Here is a 21609-nt window from a genome sequence, read left to right as displayed (position 1 = left end):
TGCTCCGACATGAGGATGCAATGGTGAGAACCATTTGGAGAGGTCCCTCCAGGGCAGTGCACGCCTACTGTTTTGTACCATGTCGAGGAGCACGGGGATCCAGACGTGAGTGAGAGCCAACCTCTGTCGTTAGGCAGGACACAAATACGGGAATGATAGAATTAAAAGGCAACATGGAAATTGAGCAAGATGTACAGGAGAGGCGTGAAAAAGCCAAGCGCAGTGGGAGTTTGCGGGAAGTAAGGATGAATTTGAAGTCGGTGGAGAGGAGAGGATTTTACCCCTTTGGTTGCAGGGTCAGGCTGAACACCTGTCCCAAGAGCATCTATTCCATATTCCAAACAGCTATCTGTCTGTCTGTCTGTCTGTCTGTCTGTCTGTCTGTCTGTCGTGAGATCAGGTCACCTTTTCTGAATAGATTTTCTTGACTTATGGGTCAGCGAAGAAAGGCCTCCTGAGAAGGGTTCCCTGGTGAGCACCTCAGTATCTGCAAGGTAGATAAAGAGAATTATAAATAGCGTGTGTGTGTGTGTGTGTGTGTGTGTGTGTGTGACAGATTCTCATATATAACCTTGGCTGACCCAGAATTTACTATGTAGACCCAACTGGCCTCAAATTCAGAGATCTACCTGTCTCTGCCTCCTGAGTCTTTGGATTAAAGGTGTGTGCCACCGTACCTGGCTTATTAATGTCTCTTTGTATGTTTGTTTTTATTGGTGTTGGATATAGAATAGCCAAGGAAATGCTGGGAAACGTGTTAAGTTGGAGTATTGCCATCAAAGAGCAGGATTTGGAGCTGAGGCAGAGTCTAAGCTTTAGCAGAAACAATAAGCAGGAACAACAACAATTGCAGCATTTTAAAACCAAAATATAATGGCATCCTTTCCCTTCATTCAGTAACAATGAGATTTGCCTTACATGGTTGCTGCCAAGCACAAATAATACAAGCATCTGGGTTTTAAAGAGCCGAGGTTACATCCTTGGTAAGAAGGAGACTCTGGGGCCCGAATGCCTGGCTTCTACCTTCTCTGCTGTGTGTCTATTCTAGGACCTTAGCAAGTTACTCAGCATTCTGTATCTCACTGTCTTTATCTACAGAATAAGGATGATACAGAACCCACGTCATAATGCTGATTGAGATAAGTAATTTTAATTGTCAGAGATGCCTTCAGTACTCTAAATAGCTCCCAGCATAGAGTCAGTGACATGCCACATAAACTGAGACATCATTATATTGACGTCCTCTGCAGGAGGATTATACAACTATGGTGATCACTTTCTGAGCACAGAGTTGAATTCCCCCTGCCTCTAAAAGGGGAGGAGAAAACAGGAGTATTGAGTTCTCTGAACCTTGAGTCTCAGTTTTATCAAAAAGTCATAAAAATACCTGGAAGGTCTAGAGCCAGGAGGCATGCCCTTGAAGTCTTGGGAAAGCCTTCTCTCCACCCTGCCCTTACTTACCTCTTCGGCTCTCACCAGGCCAAAAGTTCATGCCTAGTGGGATCTGTTGCCTGTGGAGCACTGGCACCGATGACCTAGCTAAGGCCCACTGGTTGACCGGCACTGGCTCGAGACAGCAGCTGTGGAGAGTTGACTGGCTTGGAAGGATGGGTCAGGCTGACCAGAGAGGTGAACGTTTCTGACCCCATGGAAGCCTCTAGCTAGAGCTGGACTCCAGGCTGTGGATGTGTCTCAGCTCATAGACGGCTCTCTTAGTGTGCATAGAGCCCTGAGTGCAATCTCTACTACTATATAAACTGGGTGTGGAGACGTAGTAATCCCAGCACTCAGGAGAAATTCAACGTCACCTTTGCTATGTAGTGAATTCAAGGACAGTTTGTTCCTAAAAGTGTGGTCACAAAGATTCCAGAGCCTGGAGGTGAGGAACAGTCTGTTCCATACTTGAGCCTGAATATATGACACCGGTCATTAGCTTGAAGGAAGGCACGGATTTGCAGGTTCAGTGGGCTATCCCAATCTCCCGACGCTCATAGTTGCTGTGTGTGGCATGTGCTAGCGTCCACATCCTCAGAGAAGTCCGAGGCACAGGGAAGTTGGATGGTTAAGTGGAGATCAGTCAGCTTTGTCACAGACAGAAGCAAGAATGTAACCAGTGCCTAACTTTTCTTCTGTCCCAGTAGGGGACCATTCTGAAGACACCTGCACTTGAAGAGGTGCCCCAAGTTGAGCCCTAAAGGTGTCACATAGAAAGGAGAACATCACATCCCAGGCAGGCACTGGGAGCTGGGATGTGAAGGGGAAACCTGTGTCTCATTCACTCTGCTGGTTTTTCCACAGTGAGATAATCCCACCAACATAGACACTAAACTGGACCAGGCCTTGCGGACTGGGAGAACTGTACTTCCTTCTTCTCCTAGCTTTATTTCAAGGATGATCCAATGAAAGGAAGACAGGTACTTTCCAAACGTCCTGTGTCAAGGGCTCTGAGTTAGGAAGAAATCTGGCTGGCCAGGTGTAGCCTGTCAGACATGTCAGAACTGCCTTCTGTTTAGAATTGCTCTATCTGCACTTGAGAAACTGGGTATACTCAGAAAGAGGGGACAGTGGATCATGACAGCGGTGTGTTGAGGGCTCTACTGGTGGACATAATTGCCAAAGGTTAGCTGTTAACATAGAGGCCACTAAGATAAAGTGAAACAAATAAATGAAATACAAGCTTCTTTTATTAACATTTATTATGTGTATTAAATGTACAAAATAATGGGTTTCATCGTGATGTTTTAACACACGCATTTAGCAAAAATTGACACAATTTTATTTTTATGTGAGTTTTAGCACATCCCACTCCGGCTTTAAATATCTTGACCTCATTCTGGTTACTGTACCACTAACTAGAGAAATTTCTGGTAAGGAAGATTTTTTTAAAGGCTCTTCTGCCATCTGCTGGACAAACCTGGAATAGTGAGAAATTTGTTAAGGAATTAAAGACTTTTCCTGGCCTCAATCACTTTGCCTATGTGTTTTTTTTTCTTTTCTTTTCTTTCTTTTTTTTAAATTAGGATTTGTGTGTGTGTGTGTGTGTGTGTGTGTGTGTGTTCTACCTTTTGTTGCTCTTTCAGTTTGATTGTTTTTGGTCTGTGAGTGTGTGCACACAGGCCAGGGGTTGACATTGGGTGTCTTTCTCTATCTTCCATGTATCTCTTGAGATTGGGTCTCTTGCTGAAACTGGAGCTCATTGGTTTGGCTATCTTGGGTAGCCAGTAAGTCCCAGAGATTTTCCTGTTTCCACTAGCAATGCCTGGATTATAGGCGTGTGCCTCTGCACCTGTTTGGGTTTTGTTTGTTTATTATTATTATTATTATTATTATTATTATTATTATTATTATTATTATTTAATATGGGTGTTGAGAACCCAGGATCAGGTCCTCATACTTGCAACTGATGATCAGCTGGGTCACTAACTGAACCATCTCCCAGTTCCTGCTTTTCCGAGTTTTCAGGACACACTTTTAAACTCAGTTTGAGGGTTTGAGGGGCTAGAGAGATGGCTCAGAGGTTAAGGGCACTTGCTGCTTAACTTCAGAAAGAACCCAGTACATTAGCACTTTAGCACCAAAAGCCCTTGTGGCTGTGCTCCCCCCACCCCATGGTCAAGCCACACAACTCCAGTTGCCTTGACATGATGGCGCCTCCTAGAGGTGTGCCGAGAGGATCCTAGGTGGCTGATTTTCCTGTTGCCTTGGCTGTACAGGATGGACTTGTTATAGAGGACCCAGGTTTGAGTTTCAGCACCCACATGACAGATAGTTCACAAACATCTGAAATTTCATATATTGAGGGATCCAAAATAGCCCCCTCTTCTGGCCTCTGCCAGCACCAGGCATGCACGTGATACACAGACATGCATGGAGCAAAACTCCCATCCATATTTAAAAAACCATTCTTTTAAAAATAACAACTCAGTTTGAGAAACAGATGAGCTGTTATGTTTTGCAACCCTGTAATTACGTTATTACTAATGATCTTTATCCTTTAATGCTCAATTGGAGCAGAGCTGACGGGACATTTTGACAGCTTCGGTTTATGCAACTCACACGGCAAGCATCTTTGCTTCGTTTTAGTGTTGGCTGCAGGGGAGTAAACGCTGTCTGTTTCTCCTCACAATGATACAGAAGATATGCTGATCCCAGATTTGATGCGCCCAAGTACTGACCCCCACTAACAAGGGCCAGTGCAGAGCAAGGCCACGGTTTCTGTGTGGTCTGTCCCTGTCTCTGGACTTGCTGTTAGAAAACAAAGACAAAGGCATCTACGGTGCTGGTCTCCCCACGGTCGCCCCCATTTTCCCATCTCTTTCTCTTTAGTCTTTTACCATCTGACAGAACTATCGACTGTATTTTGTTTGCTTACACACATGTGCGTGTGTATGTATATATTTAGAAACAGGGCTCTTGCTGTGTTGCCCAGGCTGGTCTCCAGTTCCTGGCCACAAAATAATCTCGGCATCAGCCTTAGGAGTAGCTGGGCTCACAGGCATGTATGCTCGTTTATTAGTAAGATTTGCCTATTTTTGTTGTTTGTTTCCTTCCATTATGGTATAAGCTCCCCAAGGCTCTGTCCTTGGTTTCTGTGGGACCCTCAGTGTCTAGAACAATGCCTGCCACCAGCTAGTATCAAAAAGTATTTGTGGGGTCAGTGAGAAGGCTCAGTGGGTAGAGGAGCTTACCACCAAGCCTGGTCACCTGAGGTTGATCTCGAAGACACAAATGGGGGCAGGAGAGAAGTGACTCCTGCAGGGTGGCCTCTGACCTCCACATGTGTGCTGTGGCATCTGTTTCTACAAGCAAATGTAGAAAATTAAAATATGTACATTTTAGGTCTATTTATCTTATTTTATGTGAGTGTTTTGCTTACATGTATGCGTGTGTGCCATGTGCAAGCCTGCTGCCCAAGGAAGTCCGAAGAGGGCATTGGATCCCCTGGAAATTAGAGTTACAGATGGTGGTGAGCACCTCTGTATGTGGGTGCTGGGAATTGAACCCAGGTCTTCTTCAAGAACAAGTGCTCTTAACTGCTGAGCTATCTCTCCAGTCCCTACGGGAAAAACAAATTAAACAGTTCTTTTAAAGACTGACATCGTCGTCTTTTCACCTTACACGGTCATAGTACCAGGGTCTGACGAACTTGACATTTCCGTCTCAGCTGTCTGAGGACTTTCTGCAGAGACTTAAAGGCTGCTGTGTCCGTGTTAGCAATAAGAGAAAGGCATGTATGGGGTGAGCAGGTCCTGGCTTGGTCCTAGCTGTCTTACCCAGTCACTAAGGAAGCAAACGATTCTAGGAAAGCGTGGAAGAGAAGAGTTCAGAAGCTAGAGAACTGGACGAAAGGAAAACCAAAAGGCTGAGTATAAATGCGGAAGAGTTAGGAAACCCTGCCTGAAGCACACAGACAATGAGTGATTTATGTGTCTGTGTAAAATTCTATAATAGCAAGCTGGCATGTAATAGCAAGTGGTAGCAGTCTAATCCCTGAGTTCAAGCCCAGCGTGGTCTAAAAAGCGAGTTCCAGGAAACCCAGGGCTACACAGAGAAACCCTGTTTCAAAAACAAACAAACAAACCAACCATATATAATAGTTGCAACTTAGCATTTCTTACTTTGGTCCCAGTACTGTATTACTGAAAAACTTCATTACATATGCATGGCTTTGTTTTTATGACATGTTTGTTTTACACAAACAATGCAGGCTCAGTTCTATCTCCGCCTTGATCTTCAACGCACCCCTTCGAAGGTTCAGAATAAAGGTGCAGGTAGCTCCACCTCCTTACTGGAATTCTTCCGTCCGGCCTCTTCCGGTTAGTTTGGGAAGGATCATATTTCACAGGACATAGGAGATTCACTAATGGTTCAGCTGAGCTGCCCCAACTTTTCCAACCCAAAGCTGGTGAACTGGTGCGTTCTCTCTGGAGGATGACCCCTCTGGGTGCCAAAGGTTTGAGGTTGTTGTCGGAACGCTCCCTCAAGTTTCGCAGCGCAGAGGCCAGGACTACAACTCCCAGAGTTCCGCGCTCCAGGGCGCGCGCGTGCACCGTAGTGGCGGAGGGAGGTGTCCACCTCTGTGGGTTCTCAGAGTAGGGCGCTGTTGGCGGCGCGCTTGCGACTTAGGGAGCTCTGGTCCTTCCGACACTTGTCGAGGGGAGGGAGGAGCAAGTACTTAGCTTTCGGCAGCACTTCGACTTCTGTGCAGGCCACTCCTCCAAGAGTTAGGCTGTCGGTGAGCGCAGGCTGTGACTCGGGTCCCGGTCTTCACGGTCCCTTCCTAGGAACTGACCTGGAGAGGTGTGGAGGAGGAGAGCGCGAGGCCTGCCGGTCATCTACCGGGCCCACTCCGGATTTCCAGGAGGCTCCGGAGAAGCTGTCCTCCTGACGGGTAACGACCCCAACGCTGGCTATGAAGAGCGACGCCTCGACTTCTGCAGCCCCCTTGAAAGGGCTTGGGGGCCCTTTGCGGAGCAGCGAGCCTGCGCGTGCCCTTCCGGCTGTGTTACCCGCGGTGCACCTGCTGGAGGAGGCGTCCGACCTGCTGGTGGTGCATCTGGACTTCCCTGCCGCACTAGAGACTTGCGAACGGGCTTGGGAGAGCCTGGCCGAGGAGCCCGCAAGTGGCACGTACGTGCTGGGCTGCGTTCCTTTCTGATCCTTTTGGGGGAGGAACTCGGTCTGCTTTTCTGGCATGGCCAGATTGTACCAACCTTATACCTTGCTTTCACTAGAAGATCCTCTCTGAGAGAGGCTGGTTGCTTATTCTGCACCCGTGCTACTGAGGAAGAAAAGGTTGCTGTACGATGAAGAAGTCAAATCATTCAACAGTTTGGGGAAAGCCGCAGCAAGTTCGTTGCTCACTCTTTCAGTGCAGGAGGACAGGGTGACTGTCTATTAAGGGTTCAGTCCTAAGGGGATCAGTAAGCAGGTAGCAGGAGGCCTCCTTGGGGAACCCATCCCCCATTCACTCCTGGCCTTGTTGGATCGTGGAAAATGGGGGTCAAGGCAGAAGTGTGGTCTGGTCCTGTTGAAGGATTGGATGAATTACGATGCATAGGCCTCCTCTGGCAGCTGGGGGCACCATTTCTCTGTGGAGTGTAAACCTTCCTTAGAGCTGTGTGAGCATACCAGGGAGGGAGTAGGCAGAATGAATAGCCAAAGTTGATGTCAGAGAAGCAAAAACTGGGGAGATCGGCTGTGGTTTTTAGGGGGGTGGATGTTGCACAGTTGATACAGATGATTCTAATGGCCAGTTGAGTTCCTGTATGAACCCCCAGCCGGACCCCTCCCTCCAAGCCCACTTGGCACTAAGCAAACTGTTGATGCCCTCTCCCCTTCAAGGCACACCTCTTGGCTGCATGCTTGCCCGGTGCCATTCCCAGAGGGATTACCTGGCTCATTCAGTTCTGATTCCACCTGAGTGCCAAGATGTATGTTGGGCAATAGCTCATTTGCTTCGGAGAAGTTTCCAGAACCTAACTCCAGGGGGGATGGGCAGCCCAAGAGCCAAGAGCCCATGGTGAGGCCTGGTCCAATCAATTACAGAAGAGGCAAGGGTGGTAACCTCTGAGTTGGAAGCCGGAGAGCAGTCCAGTCAGAGTGGAAGAGGGAATGGAGAGAGGGGGTGCCGTGCTCAGCCTGACTCCTGTCTTTCTGTTGACAGCGTTGTGGAGGTGAAATGCTCCCTGTGTGTTGTGGGGATCCAGGCTCTGGCAGAAATGGATCGGTGGAGAGAAGTCCTGTCCTGGGTCCTCCACTATTACCAGGATCCTCAAAAGCTTCCTCCCAAAGTCCTGGAGCTGTGGTAGGTTCTGGTTGCTGACACCGGGTCAGTGTAGGAACCTAAGTCCTGTCTTGAGCCAGGGTCTCATGGTTCATTTCATTTCTCCTCTTTCTGTATCAGTTCTCCCCACTTGGTTCAGACCTCAGCCCACAGCAGCTAAGGATGGGGAAGGCAGCATTTGGGAGTAAAAGAAAAGAGAGCACACGTAGGACAGTAGTGAACCCAGGCTAATGAGTGGACAGGGCCAGTCAAGCTTCCTGCTCCCTCCTGGGGGCTTCTAATTCTTAACAAAAGTTTTTGGCGTGTGTGTGTGTGTGTGTGTGTTTTGTGTGTGTGTGGGTATGTGTATAAGTGGGATGTGTGTGTGTGTGGTTGCATGTGCACATGCATGTGCACATGGAGATGAGAGAGGGGTACTTGTAGTCATCTGACATTTGGTGATGGATGCTTAAAAGAAATTCCATACTAGCTCAGAATTGAGTATAATAAAGGGTTATTTATTTAGGGGTAGACTCACAGATCACAATCCTCTGGACGAACAGAAAATAGGAACCAAATAACACTGCCGGGTGAGAGAGCAAATGCATGCTTTACATGGGCATATATAGTATAAGAGGCCACGCCCAAGTGGGTGGGTAATGTAAAGGCTACTGGCTGTAGGAATTCCTACAGCAGTCGTTCTCTGCTGTATTCTGCTGAGGCAGGGTCTCTCCCTGAATCTGAAGCTCACATTCTTTTCTTGGCTAGGCTTTTAGCCAGCAAGTCCTACTAGGTCCTCTTGTCTTTTCCCTCTCCATGCTAGGGTTATAGATGTGGGCGGAGCCACATCCTGCTTATTATGTGGGTGCTAGGCCCCCAACTCTGATCCTCAGGATTGTACAGCTAATACTCATTTAAAAAAATATTTTACAGCCGGGCGGTGGTGGCACACGCCTTTAATCCAGCACTCGGGAGGCAGAGGCAGGCAGATCTCTGTGAGTTCAAGGCCAGCCTGGTCTACAAGAGCTAGTTCCAGGACAGGAACTGATGTGGGAGTGTCATATCAATCTGTTGATTTCATTGGTTAAGCAATAAAGCTTGGTTAAGCTTGGCCCTGATAGGTTAAAACATAGGTGGGAGGAGTAAACAGAACAGAATGCTGGGAGGAAGAGGAAGTGAGCTCAGACTCAACAGCTCTGCTCTCTGGAGCAGAGAAACCATGCAGCTCCTCTCAGAGGCAGACACGATGGAGCAAGCCGCCAGGTCAGACATGCTGAATCTTTCCTGGTAAGACCGGTGCCACACAGAATATTAGAGATGGGTTGATCGGGATATGAGAATTAGCCAGTAAGGGCTAAAGCTAATGGGCCAGGCAGTGTTTAAATGAATACTATTTGTATGTTGTTATTTCGGGGCATAAGCTAGCCAGGCGGCTGGGGTGCTGGGGACGCAGCCCTGCCACTCCTATTACAACAAGGAACCAAAAAGCTATGGAGAAACCCTGTCTTGAAAGTCAGAAAAAAAAATTACAGCTGGGCAGTGGTGGCATATACCTTTAATTCTAGCACTCGGGAGGCAGAGGCAGGCGGATCTCTGTGAGTTCGAGGCCAGCATGGTCGACAAGAGCTAGTTCCAGGACAGGCTTGATAGCTACAGCAAAACCCTGTCTTGAAAAACCAAAAAAATTACTTTTTATTTTATTACATGAATGGGTGTTGTGCCTGAGTGTATTACATGCATTGTACTACATGTACTGTATAGCTGCACTACATGAGTGCCTGATGCCCACAGATGCCAGAAGAGGGTGCTGGATCCCCTGGAACTGCAGTTACAGACAGTTATGAGCCTCCGTGTAGATCCTCAAACTTGAACATGGGTCCTCTGGAGGAACAGCCAGTGCTGAGCCATCTCTCAAGCCCTCAATCTCTATTTTTATTTATTTATTTAATTATTTAATTAATTAATTAATTAATTTTGTTTTTTCGAGACAGGGTTTCTCTGTGGCTTTGGAGCCTGTCCTGGAACTAGCTCTTGTAGACCAGGCTGGTCTGGAACTCATAGAGATCTGCCTGCCTCTGTCTCCTGAGTGCTGGGATTAAAGGCATGTGCTACCACCGCCTGGCTGCAATCTCTAATTCTTAAACATTTATTATTATTTTTAAAAAATTGTGTGTGTGTGTGTGTGAATCAGATATTCCAGAACTAGAGTTACAGGTGTTTGTGAGCTCTCCAGTATGGGTGCCATGAATCAGACTCCAGTCCTCTGCAAGAGCGGTGCATACTTAATCATTATCCCTCCAATCTTCCAATTTTTAATTCTTAGCAGTATTTTTGTCCCATAGGGAAGGGCTGGAGGACCTGGGTGGGTAGGGTTGCAGAAGTATGTGGTTCTGGGGGTGAGTCTCCTGTAGAGCACTGACTCTTCTCCTCTGGGGACGCAGCATCCTTCTGTACAGCAAAATGCAAGAGCCTGGAGCTGTGCTGGCTGCAGTTGATGCGTGGCTCCAAGACCCAGACAACCAGGGCCTTCCTGAGTACGGATCCCTGGCAGAACTCCATGTGCTCCGGGTGCTCCTACCCTTGGGTCGTTTGTCAGAGGCTGAGGGACTGGCAGTGGGCTCTGCAGCTTTCGGTGAGGAGCAGCGGGAAGAAGTGCTCCAGGCCATCCGCACAGCAAGGCAACAGTCCAAGCAGGAGCCCTTGAGTTCTCAGGAGCAACTGAAGCCGAGCCAGGAAGGTAGGACATCAGGGCTCCCTGGCCCCTGCAGAGGGGTTCCGTGGTACCCCTAAGCTTAGGAACTTAAGAGTTTAAGTCACAGGATGGAAAGTTGCTGCATTGCATTCCAAACCAGGCTACACTCGAGTCTGCATCTGGGGAGGTCGTGCTCGGTCCCCTGACCCTGATTTGTCTTCCAAGTACGGGATTAAAGACTGGTTGTGATAGTGTTCACCTTTAATCCCAGCACACAGGAGGTAGAGACAGGCAGATCTCTGTGAGTTCAAGGCCAGCCTGGCCTATGGAGTGAGTTCTAGGACAGCCAGGGCTACACAGAGAAACCCTATCTTGGAAAAACAAAACAAATCAAAAACAGAAAAGAAAGAAAGAAAAGTCGCCTTTCTTTGGTGTTTGATTAGTCATTTCCTTGAGACCCTCTCACTAGGCTTTATTCCTTCCGTCATGCTGACCTGGGAGCTGTCACTCCTTCAGATGTTAGCATGAATACACATAGCTTAACTCGGTAACTTAGGAAATAAAAATGACCTCCCTCAGCTTCGGGTCTTTGTGCGCAGCCTCCTGTCTGCTGACACTTAACTAGAGCTTTTGGGTGTTTTGCTTTTTCAGCTAAGGTGTGCCTTGTTCTTTAGCATGTGGTTGTGCTACCCCGTGGCTTCTGGTAGCATCCTTCCAAAGCAGTGGAGAGGAGCCGGGAGTCAGGTTTTCTGTTACAGGAACTTAGAGGCGCTTGGCCCCAAACTGTCTTTGCTCCTAAGTCTTTCCAGTTCCCTTTCCTTCATTCTGTGTGTGAACACGTCCAAGGTTAGAACATTGCCTGTCTCCTGGACCAGTGCCTGCCTTCTTTAATTTTTAAAGACTTATTTTTATTGTTTTAAATTATGTTCATGTAAGCATCTGTGTGTGGATATGTGATGTGAATGCAGGTGCCCATGGAGATTGGAGACATCAGAGCCCCCTGGAGCTGGAGTTACAGGCAGTTGTGAGCTCCACAGTGTGGGTGCCAGGAACTGAGCATATAATATGTGTGTGTGTGTGTGTGTGTGAACTTTATTATAGGAAAGGTTTATCCCTTTTATTTGGTATGATATCACTTTATTGTGTGGTAGAATAAATAATCTAAATAAAAATTTAGATGTGACAAAGAATGATCGTAAATTAAACAAAACAAAAAAACAAAACACCAAAATTAACCAAACCAAAAGACTATATATACAGTTCAGTGAACTTGTATACAATTTAAATAGCCATTCAGAACAGAAGCTGTGGAGTTTCATATTCGATCTTATACTTCCACATTGAATATATTTTTATGTACTTTGCCACCATCAGAAACAAAATATCCATTTCAGAGTAGAACTAGAAAAACAATTAGCTTTATACCTTCTTTCAGCATCTTCTGTGTTTTACAGCTTAGAGATTGTTAAATTTTCTCCTTTTTAAAATGTACGCGAAAGCCTGTCAGGAAATTATAATCCTTTCTCCAAAGTACTTTTCCCCATGGACCTGCTGGGATCGTAGCCCTTTTCTGCTAGCAGATTGCTGGTTTCAGGAGTGGCCTGTGGCTGCCGGGCCTCCCATCTTTGCCTTAGGTAGGTTTCTATTGCTGTGGTTCAGCACTATGGACCGAGCAATCTGAGGAGGAAAGGGTTTATTTCATCTCGCCCTTCCCTGTCACAGTCTGTCGTTAAAGGAAGCCAGGGCAGGAGCTGAGGACAGGAACCTGGAGACTGCCATGGAAGCCCTAGAGGGCCTGCCGCTGACTGGCTTGCTCCTCATGAAGTCTTCAGCCACTAGCCCAGGGACGGCCCTGCGCCCTGTGGAAAAGGCTCAGCCACATCAAGGCCAGGCTGGTAGGGGCGTTGTCTCAGCAGAGGTCCTCTCTTCCCGAGTGAGTCTTTGTCTGGGTCAAGGTGATGTGAAAATTGACAGAACAGCCGCAACCCCCGCGGCTGCTCCGGGGCCGTCTGTCAGAACTGCACCAGTAGTCTTGGTTTTATCCACAGTCCCCGTCTGGATTCTCTACTGCGTATGTTCAAGGCCTTCTTCTCTTCTCTGTGTTGGTGTGTCACTGGTACGGCTCTGAGTTATTGTACACGTGTCAATTCGTAACACGAAGAACGCTGTGAAATAAGGGGCCGGTGTTTTCAGACACACAGCTAGACAGCTGAGTAGGTCCTGTGTGCACTGACTGTGTCTTCAGACAGCCTGTCCTGAAACCCTCTCTGCACAGCTGTGAGCTGTGGGTGTAGCGCAGCCTGCACAGCTGTGGGTGTAGCTCAGCGGTAGGATACTGGCCAAGCGTCCGCAAGGTCATGGATCCGTCCCCAGCACTGCAAAAACCAAACGGAACCTCCGAACAAACAATGTTATTTTTAGAGCTCTCAGTGTTTTTCTTTTGAACTGTTTCTTGGGCTGTGCAAGGAAATCATTCTCATTCTATTTTGATTGACTCTTCAGATCTTAGCTCGAGGCTCAGCCAGGGAAGCTGATTCGCCTGACTCACCCTGCAATGCTCTGTCCCCTGGTCAGGTTCCTTCTCCCGTAAGTTGATGTCACTGCTGAGGTTGCTTCACCGGCTCTGGGGCTCTGTGGCGAGCCACCTCCTCTCTCAGCCCTTCAGAAAGAGCCTCCTGGCCGCCTTGATCCTCTGTCTCCTGGTTCTGCGGTTTGACCCAGGTGAGTCAAGGGCGCCTACAGCAGGGCCTGTGAGAGCAGGTGCTGCTGGGAGGGAGCCACCCCCTGTGACGTTGTTCTCTGAGCCTCTTCTGTAATAAGTGAGAGTCAACCTCACCTCAAGGAGAGACTGGGCTAGGAGAGCAGCTGGAGAACATTTTCCACCCTGCTGATGGAGTCACCTAGGCCTCTGCTCCATCCAGGGACAGCTGCTAGTCAGAATGCAAGCTAAGGGAGCCTTCCCCATCGTGGCACTGGAAACAGAGTCTGTTGATCCAAGTGTCTCCTGGCTAGTGTGACCTTGAAAACGTAGATGAAATTCTGATGCACTCTAGGCGAGGTGGGAAAATAGCTGGAAACAGCTTCTTTTGGTTACAGAACGTTCCCTGCTGATGTGTGCTGAGCCTCAGGTGGTTTGTCTCTTTGGCTTCACTATGACAGAGGTGAGCTTTCCAAGTGAGATTTGGGAACACACCTGGGAGTTTCCTGAGGAGTACTCACCCAGATGTGCAGACACTGGGCCACAGTTAAGGGACCACTTTTTGAGAAACACCATCCTTCACCTTTGAAAAACAAACAACAACAAAAAAAAAAAGACAAGGTCTTGCTGCATAGTACAGAATGTCCTCAACTTCTTTGTTTCAGCCTCTGAAACCCTGGGATTGTGGGTGTGCATTCTGAAACCCTGGGATTGTGGTTGTGCATTCTGAAACCCTGGGATTGTGGTTGTGCATCCCAAGCCCTGGGATTGTGGGTGTGCATTCTGAAAACCTGGGATTGCGGGTGTGCATCCCAAGCCAGGTTTTCTGCCTTCTCCTTGCTCTGTGAATTGCAGCCTAATCTCTGCTTTTCTCAAGAATTTAGATGTAGGGTAGGATTATGCAGCTTTCAAAACCAAGGGGAAATGAAAATCCTTTGTTTTGATCCGTTCACTTTCTTTCATTTTTGGTTGAGAAATCTAATAGCCAGAGTGGCACCGTGACTAGGCTAGAGTCCCACGGTCCGCCTATTTCTAAAGCTGCCGTCTTTTGACTTTAGGTCCCTGTCTTCCTTACTTCCCCTTTTCCTTAGTCAGTCAGAGTTTTTTTGACCCCTTAGCTGGACTCTGAGCAGGAATGTCCCCTCTGGACAGGTGGAAACTCACCTGCAGCTTCCAGAAACTCTGAAAAAGACGGGCGAGCAGCCACACCTGACGTGGGAAGCACATTCTCATGCTGGAAAAATACATGTAAAACAGGGAGGTGTAGTCTGTGATTTCCATCTGTCCCCGACTGCCTACTTCGTAGATGTAATAAGAATTTAGAAATGCCTTATTACTTCCCTAAACTCTTCTGTGTCATCAACGCTGATCTCCTAAATGGTGGCGCAGAAGCCATTTGAACTTGGATGTGTCCCGAGCTGCCCAGCTTCCTCAGCTGTGTCCTGGCCCTCAGGAGAGGAGGACCTGGGGGTGGGATACAAAGAATTGGGAAGAAATAGGTCAGTTGCTTTAAAGAAAAATAGCATGTAGGGAGGGTTAGGGGTTGGTCTCCCCCGTTTTTGTTTTTCGAGACGGGGTTTCTCTGTGTAGCTTTGGAGCCTGTCCTGGAACTCGCTCTGTAGACGAAGCTGGCCTTGAACTCACCACTGCCTGGCTTAGGGGTAGCTTTTGGTGGTAGATGGCAGATATAGCATCCCCAGCCTTAGAGGAATAAATGCCCCCCCATCATGTGTGTGTGCATATGTGCACACAAGCATGGACACTCGAGGTTGACGTTGGTGCTTTCTTCTCTTACGCTCCACGTTATTATTATTATTGCTATGATGATAATGATGATGGCTGGGGTTAAGTCTAGGGCTTCATACTTGGGGGCAGGTGTTCCATCACTGAGCTACAGCCCCAGCCCTTCTGCTTCAGGTTTTGAGAGCGTGTCTTCGCTGAACCTGGAGCCTGCTGTGGGATTACAGGTTTGTGCTGCCACAGTGCCTGACTTTCACATGGGTGTTCAGGATTCAAACCCAGGTCTTCACACTTGTTCTACAAGTGCTTTACCCACTGAGCCCTCTCCTTAGCCCTAAACACTACTGTTCCCCATTTGAGGGGCAGGGCTGTGAGTGTCTCATTGTGTTACCCAGCCTGGTCTCAACCTCTAGACCCAGCTGAGGCTCCTGCCTCAGCCATCTAAGGACCTGGGGTGGTTTTTCTGTTTAAGAAAGAAGTATGTATTCCTTATTTGAAGGCCAGAGGTGGGCTGAGATACCATGCTTGCCTGGTATGTCCTGAGGCCTGGGCTCTGTCCCCAGCACCATGTGAGACCTGGTGCGGTGGCATTTAGGAGATAAAGGCAGAAAGATCAGAGGGCCAGTTATCCTTGCCTGTATAAGTCCCAGGCCATCTTGGGCTACATAAGACCTGTCTCAAACAAATAAACAACCTTCCCAAATCAAACCAAAACAAAGGTAGAAATAGTTATTGTTTGCTTTTTAAATCTGTGATCCAAACAAGGAAAATAAACAAGTGGTGGATTTTTAAAATTTATTTTCAGTGTAGTCAGTTTGTGGTGTAATAGGCAATACTGTCATAAGGCTCCAAACTGAAAAGGTATATAAAGGTACAAAATGCAGTGAAAGTCTCCCCAAATGACCCTCCCCAGTGGCAGTCATTGCTATCAGGGTGTTTATTTTTTTCATGAATTAGGGTTGGGGCTTAATAACCATTTTTTTAAGACTTTAAAAAATATGTATGAGTCTGCATGTATGTCTGTGCACCACATGTCTGCCTGGTGCTCTTGGAGGCAAAGGAAGTGCTGGATCCCCTGGACCTGTGTTACAGATGGTTGTGAGCCTCCAGGTGGGTGCTGGGAACTGAGCCCAGGCCTTCGCGAGAACAGCAAGTGCTCTTAACCACTGAGCCATCCCTCCAACCCCAATAAAAATATTTTAATATAGGCTTAAGCCTGGGAGTAAAGAGAGGCACTCAGAAGGAAGCGAGACACACTTGGAAGCACGAGTGGGGGCTTCTCTGAGAGCTCTGTGTGTATATCAGAAAGATGCAATAAATCTGGATTATTTTCCTAGAATATTCAAGGTTATTGTAATTCTAGTAGAGAAAACCTATCTCAGAGAAAGAGAAGTTGGGGAGGCTTCCAATAGCAGGAAGCCCAGATGTGTCTCCTAGCCACCATGGTGGGGCTGAAGGACAAGCACTCACAGCTGTGTTTCCCTTCCCCACAGCAAGTCCTTCTTCACTGCCCTTCATCTACCAGCTGGCCCAGCTCTTCCGCCGGATCCAGAAGGCCACACTCTCTCGGCTCTACCCACTTGCCTTCCGTGACTGAGTGGTCCTACCTGGCTGCCTTGTCTCTTACTGTTCACATCTACAGAAGCAGAAGAGTCGAGTCCAGTGACCGAGCCCCAGATGGCACTGTGGGAGTAGGGCCACCTCTTTCTAGAAAGAGTGAGGAGGCAGGTGAGCTGTGGCTTACCGCCTCTGAGCCCTCCCTTTGGCATCCCACCGCGCTGGCCTCAAAGGGAGTGTGGAAATAGTGGCGCCTGAGGCCCAGCTACAGAACAGAGGTCTGGCTGCCCGGAACAGTTCTCTTACTTCTTCCTGCAACTGCTCCTCAGAAAGAAGGGGTCCCGGAGCAGGGAACATTCTGTCTTATTGACAGAGGCAGAGGATGACTTTCCAGGTTAGGGTACTAAGGGAGTTCAGAGTTCACAGGCATCTGGTGGAAAAGCCTTCTGCTTCTGAAAAACGTAGCTCTGAGAATTGCTCGCCAGAGCAGTGAAACCAGAGATGTATCTTCTCTCCCATGCTCCTCCCACAGATCCACCCCCACCTCCCACCCCTTCCTCCCCCACTGGTCCTGCAGTCCGGTGAGAGAGGCTTCTAGAAGCTTGAGGCTTTTTGCCCATCAGGCAGAATGTGGCTTTTGACCCACCCGGGTGACCACTGGGAGCAAAGTGAGCCTGCCCGACCTTATCTCCGGGGAATGTGATCTTTCTTGGTGCCTCATAGTCTTAGCTCAGTTTTCCAGTGTGCCAGGGCCCAAGCCTAGCTCTCTTGTGGACCCACTGGCTTCCCACTGTACCCCATCACCTTCGGCCTGTCTAGCTCACTTCGTCTCTTCACTATTTCCCCTCGGGGCACAGGGTGGCAGGTCCCCTCTCTGTGCCCTGTTGTCCTAGCTGTGGTCTGTTGTTTGTGTTGTGCCCAAGTTTCTTTGCTCGTGTGGCATGAAAAGTAGGCCAGGCTCAGAGCTGAGCGCTGAAAATGGAACTGGGTAATCAGGTGAGCTGGAAGAGCTATGGGGGCCGGGCCAGGGGGCTGGTGGGGGCCGAAGGGACAAACCTCGGGTAGGAGGCATTTCTTTGATGACCACAGAGGTCTCATGTGTTCCTGTGTGAGTACATGCAGCCACCCACACCGGATCTCTGTTGAGTGGATGACGAGAATGCAGGGAGGGTTGCTAGCTCATTGCTGGTTGATTTTTTTTTTTTAGGAATCACGAGTCAACAGCTTTTCCTTAGAAGAAGAAACTTCACAGTTAGAATTCATCTGCATCCTGATGTCTTGGGAACCATGATAGCCTTTCCCTGTCATTTTGTGGATGACTCTTAAGTAGACCCTAGATCGCTGGGGAGAGAAAAGGATTCAGAAGAGTTGAAAGCCCTTGGCAATGATTCCTCTCTTATGGCTTTTGAGATGTGAGTTTCACTATTATTGCCCAACTTGGCCCAGAACCCCAGGGCTTGAGCAGTGGACTCCACCCACCATCTTCTTGAATATCTGTGACTCATGAGCCTTATGAGAATGATTTTGAAATGAGAATCTGGACATTGACTGCCCTAGAAAAACCTCCTTAATGGCTTCCATGGCCCACAGGATACAAATCCATATTCTTCTTAAATGGAAACTTAGGCCCCATGTTAGTGGATTTGGCGGCACCTCCTTTGCTGTGTTACTTTGATTCCTGGGTATGCTGCATCCTAGCTGCCAGGTCCCCCTCAGGCCTCGCCACTGTGGCTTTGCTGATACTGCTGGAGGGTCTTATAGCAGCTCTGCCGCAGGAGACCCTTGGCTTTTCAGGCCTGCTCAGTTCCCAGCCCCATCTCATGCCCCTCCTGCCGTGGTGACTTTGATAGTGGTGGGGTTGTTCGCCTCTATCAGTGCTGTGAGCTCTGGAAGCTGCAGAGCAAGGCTCGCATTCCTGCTCCGCTGTGTGGGTGACTGTTAGGCAGAGGTCAGCCGTCTCATCTCTTAGGGGCTCACACATGACTCAACGGGCATGTTAGAAGCTTTTGGCACTTCTTTTGTCTCGAGGAAGCGTTCTTGCCAGAGGTGGCTGAGCTGAGGCCCAGGTGGCATGCTCAGAGGGGTGGATGAGCGGGCGTCCGAAGAGGGCATGTGCACCTGGCACAGGTGCTGTCCTGTGCTGTGAAACCCTGGGCACACAGGCTTGATTGTGCCCCCCTGTCCGTCTGCTCTCCCTGGTGTTCCTCACTGTTCTGCTGGGGGCCTGTGGGGCTCTGGCTATTGTCCTGATTGCTACAGGCCTGTCTGTATCCAGCCCTAACCAGCTGCCTGTCAGGTGAGGAACTTGCAACCCAAAGCACTGCTGTTACTTTGGCCTTTCCAAGGATGTGGGCTGGGCCTCAGCTCTGGGCTGAACGAGGTCAAAGTGAAGGGCGAGCTTTCTTGGTAGACCAGTACAGTAGCCATCAGCCAAAGGTGGCTTTTGAGCATGAAATGTGGTTCATTTTGTGGACACATTCTGTAATTATAAAACATACACATTAGATTTCAAAGACCAACTACTAAAACAAAAATAAAAGCTAAAATAAAAAAATGGAAATACAAAGATTTTTATATTGACTGAATGTTGAAATGAAAATGTTTTTGATATATTGGCTCAAATAAAATCTGTCGAAACTAATTTTGGCTGTTTCTATGTTTTGTAGTAAGGCTTCTAGAATGTTTAAAAATTATGCTGCTTGCATTTGAATAGTGCCATTCAAGACGCCACGCATACTGGCCAGTTTCAGAGGGGGGATTGATGTCTGAGAAGAGCAGTGCATGCTGGGATTGGGAGATGTGTCTCAGTTGCAGATGGTATCTTGCAACCACCTTCTTTTTCAGTTAATGAAACCGAGCCGCAGAAAGGTGAAACCGTTTGTCCTAAGTCACAGGCTGAATAAGACCCAGGCCTCCTGAGCCTCCTAGAGTTCTTCCCCTGCTCCTCCCACCCAGGCTCCTCTGTCACTCCGGCTGGAGTTCATTGTTAATAGGCAGCTGTATCAGAGAGGGAAGACTAGGCTCAGTCAGCTCCCAGGTGTGTAGTGTGTGATGTAGAACAGACATTGTGATCAAAGGGGTGCTTGAGACAGCTGGAACAGGCGTCCCCAGCTTAGACAGGAGGCTGGGCTGGCATGGGGGCTGGGATCAGACGGAGGTGGGCAGGCAGCAGGAGAGCTAATCCCTGCAGGGGGGCATGAAGCTCTGAGAAGACAAGATGCCCGTAATGTCGCCTGCTCTTGGCATGTATATGTACTTACGTGTACATTTTCATGTGCATATGCACATATGTATGTGAAGACATAAATATATTAGGGCTTGCATTTACAAAGCAATGCATAAGATATAAAAGGGTCATTATGGGAAAGAAAGCCTGTCCCTTCAACGCATCCATTTCTGTGCCTCATTTTCTGCCCCACGGCAACTGCTGTTGGCATCATCAGATATGTTCACCCACCCTTCAAGTTTTCCTTCCTCTTACACAATAACTGCACGCTACTGCCTTTACACACCCTTACCACTTAAAAAAAAAAAACCAACTTCATTAATCAAGGGAACTTTGCTCCCTGTGAGTACAGGGAGATCTGTCTCAGTTTTCATAGTTGTATATAACAAGATCACTTTTTCATTTAAACACAAAAACAGGCTGGGAAGATGGCTTAGTGGTTAAGATCACCCATTATTATTGCAGAGGGCCTTGGTTTACTTCCCAGCATCCACACGGTGGCTCAGCCATCAGCAACTCCAGTTCCGGGGATCTGACATCCTCCTCTGACCTCCTCGGGTACCAGGCACAGAAGGGTATACATACATACATACATAAATCTAAGAGTTAAAAACAAAGAGCAAGTGGCTGGAGAGATGGCTCAACGTTTAAGAGCACTGACTGCTCTTCTAGAGGACCTGGGTTCAATTCCCAGCACCCACATGGTGGCTCACAACTGTCTGCAACTCCAGTTCCACGGATTCTGACACCCTCACACAGACATGCATGCAAACAAAACACCAATGCATGTGAGATAAAATAAATAAATTGTTAAAAAACGAAAAACCAGAACCAACCAACTTTTAAGATGGTGTCTGACCGCATTTCTGGATTGGGCTTGAACTTTCGGCTCAAGTGACCGTCCTGCTTCAGCCTCTCCTGAGTGCTGGCACCCCAGACTCCTTTTCTTATCACATTGCTGAAATCTGCCCCCCTCTGCCCGGTTTAAGATCCGCAGAAGATGGTCAGAGCTCTTCACTGTTGCTTCCCACAGAGCCGCTGCCAGAGTAGTCCCCGTGGTCACCGCCTCGGCAGCAGCATCTGTGTCGGGGTGGAGGGTGGCCTGTGTACGCTCCGTCTAACTTCCGGGTTTTCCCTAGGTTCGTAGTCTGCCTCCAGAGCTGCCAGAAGAAATGACTGAAAGAGAAGGTTTGGTGTGAACTGCCTGGGAGGAACTGTCAGGGATTTTGGCCTGCGTGGAAACGCCACAGGATTAGTGAACTTCGACCTCTGCCCCCGTTTGGGGGTGTGGCGAGTTTCCCTCTGCCTTAGTTGGGCAAGACACTATGTCCCAGCCCTGGCTGACCTCACTCTGCTCGTTGGCAGTTCGGTGAGATATGCTTAAGTGCAGGCCCCCAATGCTCTCCCTCTGCATTTTATTTCCCTCCCTTAGTATGTCGAGCTAGAAGTCAGATGCTGTGGGCGCCATGCCCTACTCTGGATTAAGTAGATCAGGTGTTAGCCTCCAGCCTTTTGACAAAGCGCATGCTCCCCGTCTTTGATGGGCATGGGGCTGGATGCCATTCAGGGTCGCACACATGCTCAGCATCACCTCTGCCACCCAGCTGTGCCCGGCTCTGCTTTCCCTGACTTAGAAGCATTGCTTCAACCTGTCCACTTACTTAAGGTCACAATTTTCACATTTTCAGGGTCCCAAACAGATTTGGTACGGTACAGTGAGATTCTGAGAGGGTGAAACATGCTTATCACTTATTACAGCATTGCTGTGACCATTCTCATTATTGTCAAGTGATTAATTTCATACTGTATCCAACTTATAAACTTAAAATTTTCTTTAATCATTGTGTGTGTGTGTGTGTGTGCGTGCGTGCGTGCACTTTGGAATGCTGAGTCTGGAGCATGCTAAGCACAAACTGCTGCCAAGCTGCAGG

At 48.3% G+C, this 21609-nt stretch overlaps 1 protein-coding gene and 1 long non-coding RNA gene across 5 annotated transcripts; one reads left to right on the top strand and one right to left on the bottom strand.

Moving 5' to 3' along the window:
• Positions 1–2667: 2667 nt before the first annotated feature.
• Positions 2668–5911, bottom strand: LOC126514875 (uncharacterized). The gene is made up of 4 exons (XR_007595695.1): positions 5619–5911; positions 4877–5056; positions 4689–4799; positions 2668–2914 (listed from the first exon to the last, which is right to left on the bottom strand). It is a non-coding gene; the product is annotated as an uncharacterized lncRNA (long non-coding RNA).
• Positions 5912–6085: 174 nt separating this feature from the next.
• Positions 6086–18986, top strand: Pex26 (peroxisomal biogenesis factor 26). Of its 4 annotated transcripts, XR_007595694.1 has the most exons (6): positions 6097–6630; positions 7667–7807; positions 10207–10502; positions 13032–13178; positions 16389–16623; positions 17660–18986. XR_007595694.1 is itself a non-coding variant. In XM_050164089.1 (5 exons), exons 1-5 carry the CDS (start codon positions 6413–6415, stop codon positions 13742–13744), a joined length of 993 nt encoding a protein of 330 aa, XP_050020046.1. In that variant the 5' UTR covers positions 6086–6412; the 3' UTR covers positions 13745–13757. The 4 variants fall into 4 exon arrangements, 3 of the variants coding, with proteins under 3 accessions (XP_050020046.1, XP_050020048.1, XP_050020049.1); XM_050164089.1 differs by lacking the exons at positions 16389–16623; positions 17660–18986 and adding an exon at positions 13554–13757 and having other exon boundaries at positions 6086–6630; XM_050164091.1 differs by having other exon boundaries at positions 16389–18986.
• Positions 18987–21609: the final 2623 nt, after the last annotated feature.

The sequence above is a fragment of the Alexandromys fortis genome, unplaced genomic scaffold, assembly GCF_014885135.2.
Source record: "Alexandromys fortis isolate MF-2015 unplaced genomic scaffold, M_Fortis_MF-2015_v1.1 scaffold_150, whole genome shotgun sequence".
NCBI classification, from domain to species: Eukaryota; Metazoa; Chordata; class Mammalia; order Rodentia; family Cricetidae; genus Alexandromys; species Alexandromys fortis.
Note: the sequence above shows the minus strand (reverse complement) of the source record. Positions and strands in the feature narration are given on the sequence as shown.

Coding starts and splice junctions, on each gene's coding strand:
- Pex26 (XM_050164089.1), top strand. CDS start 6,413: ATGAAGAGCGACGCCTCGACTTCTGCAGCCCCCTTGAAAGGGCTTGGG. Junction 6,631..7,666: donor GAGGAGCCCGCAAGTGGCAC/GTACGTGCTGGG, acceptor TTCTGTTGACAG/CGTTGTGGAGGTGAAATGCT. Junction 7,808..10,206: donor CCCAAAGTCCTGGAGCTGTG/GTAGGTTCTGGT, acceptor CTGGGGACGCAG/CATCCTTCTGTACAGCAAAA.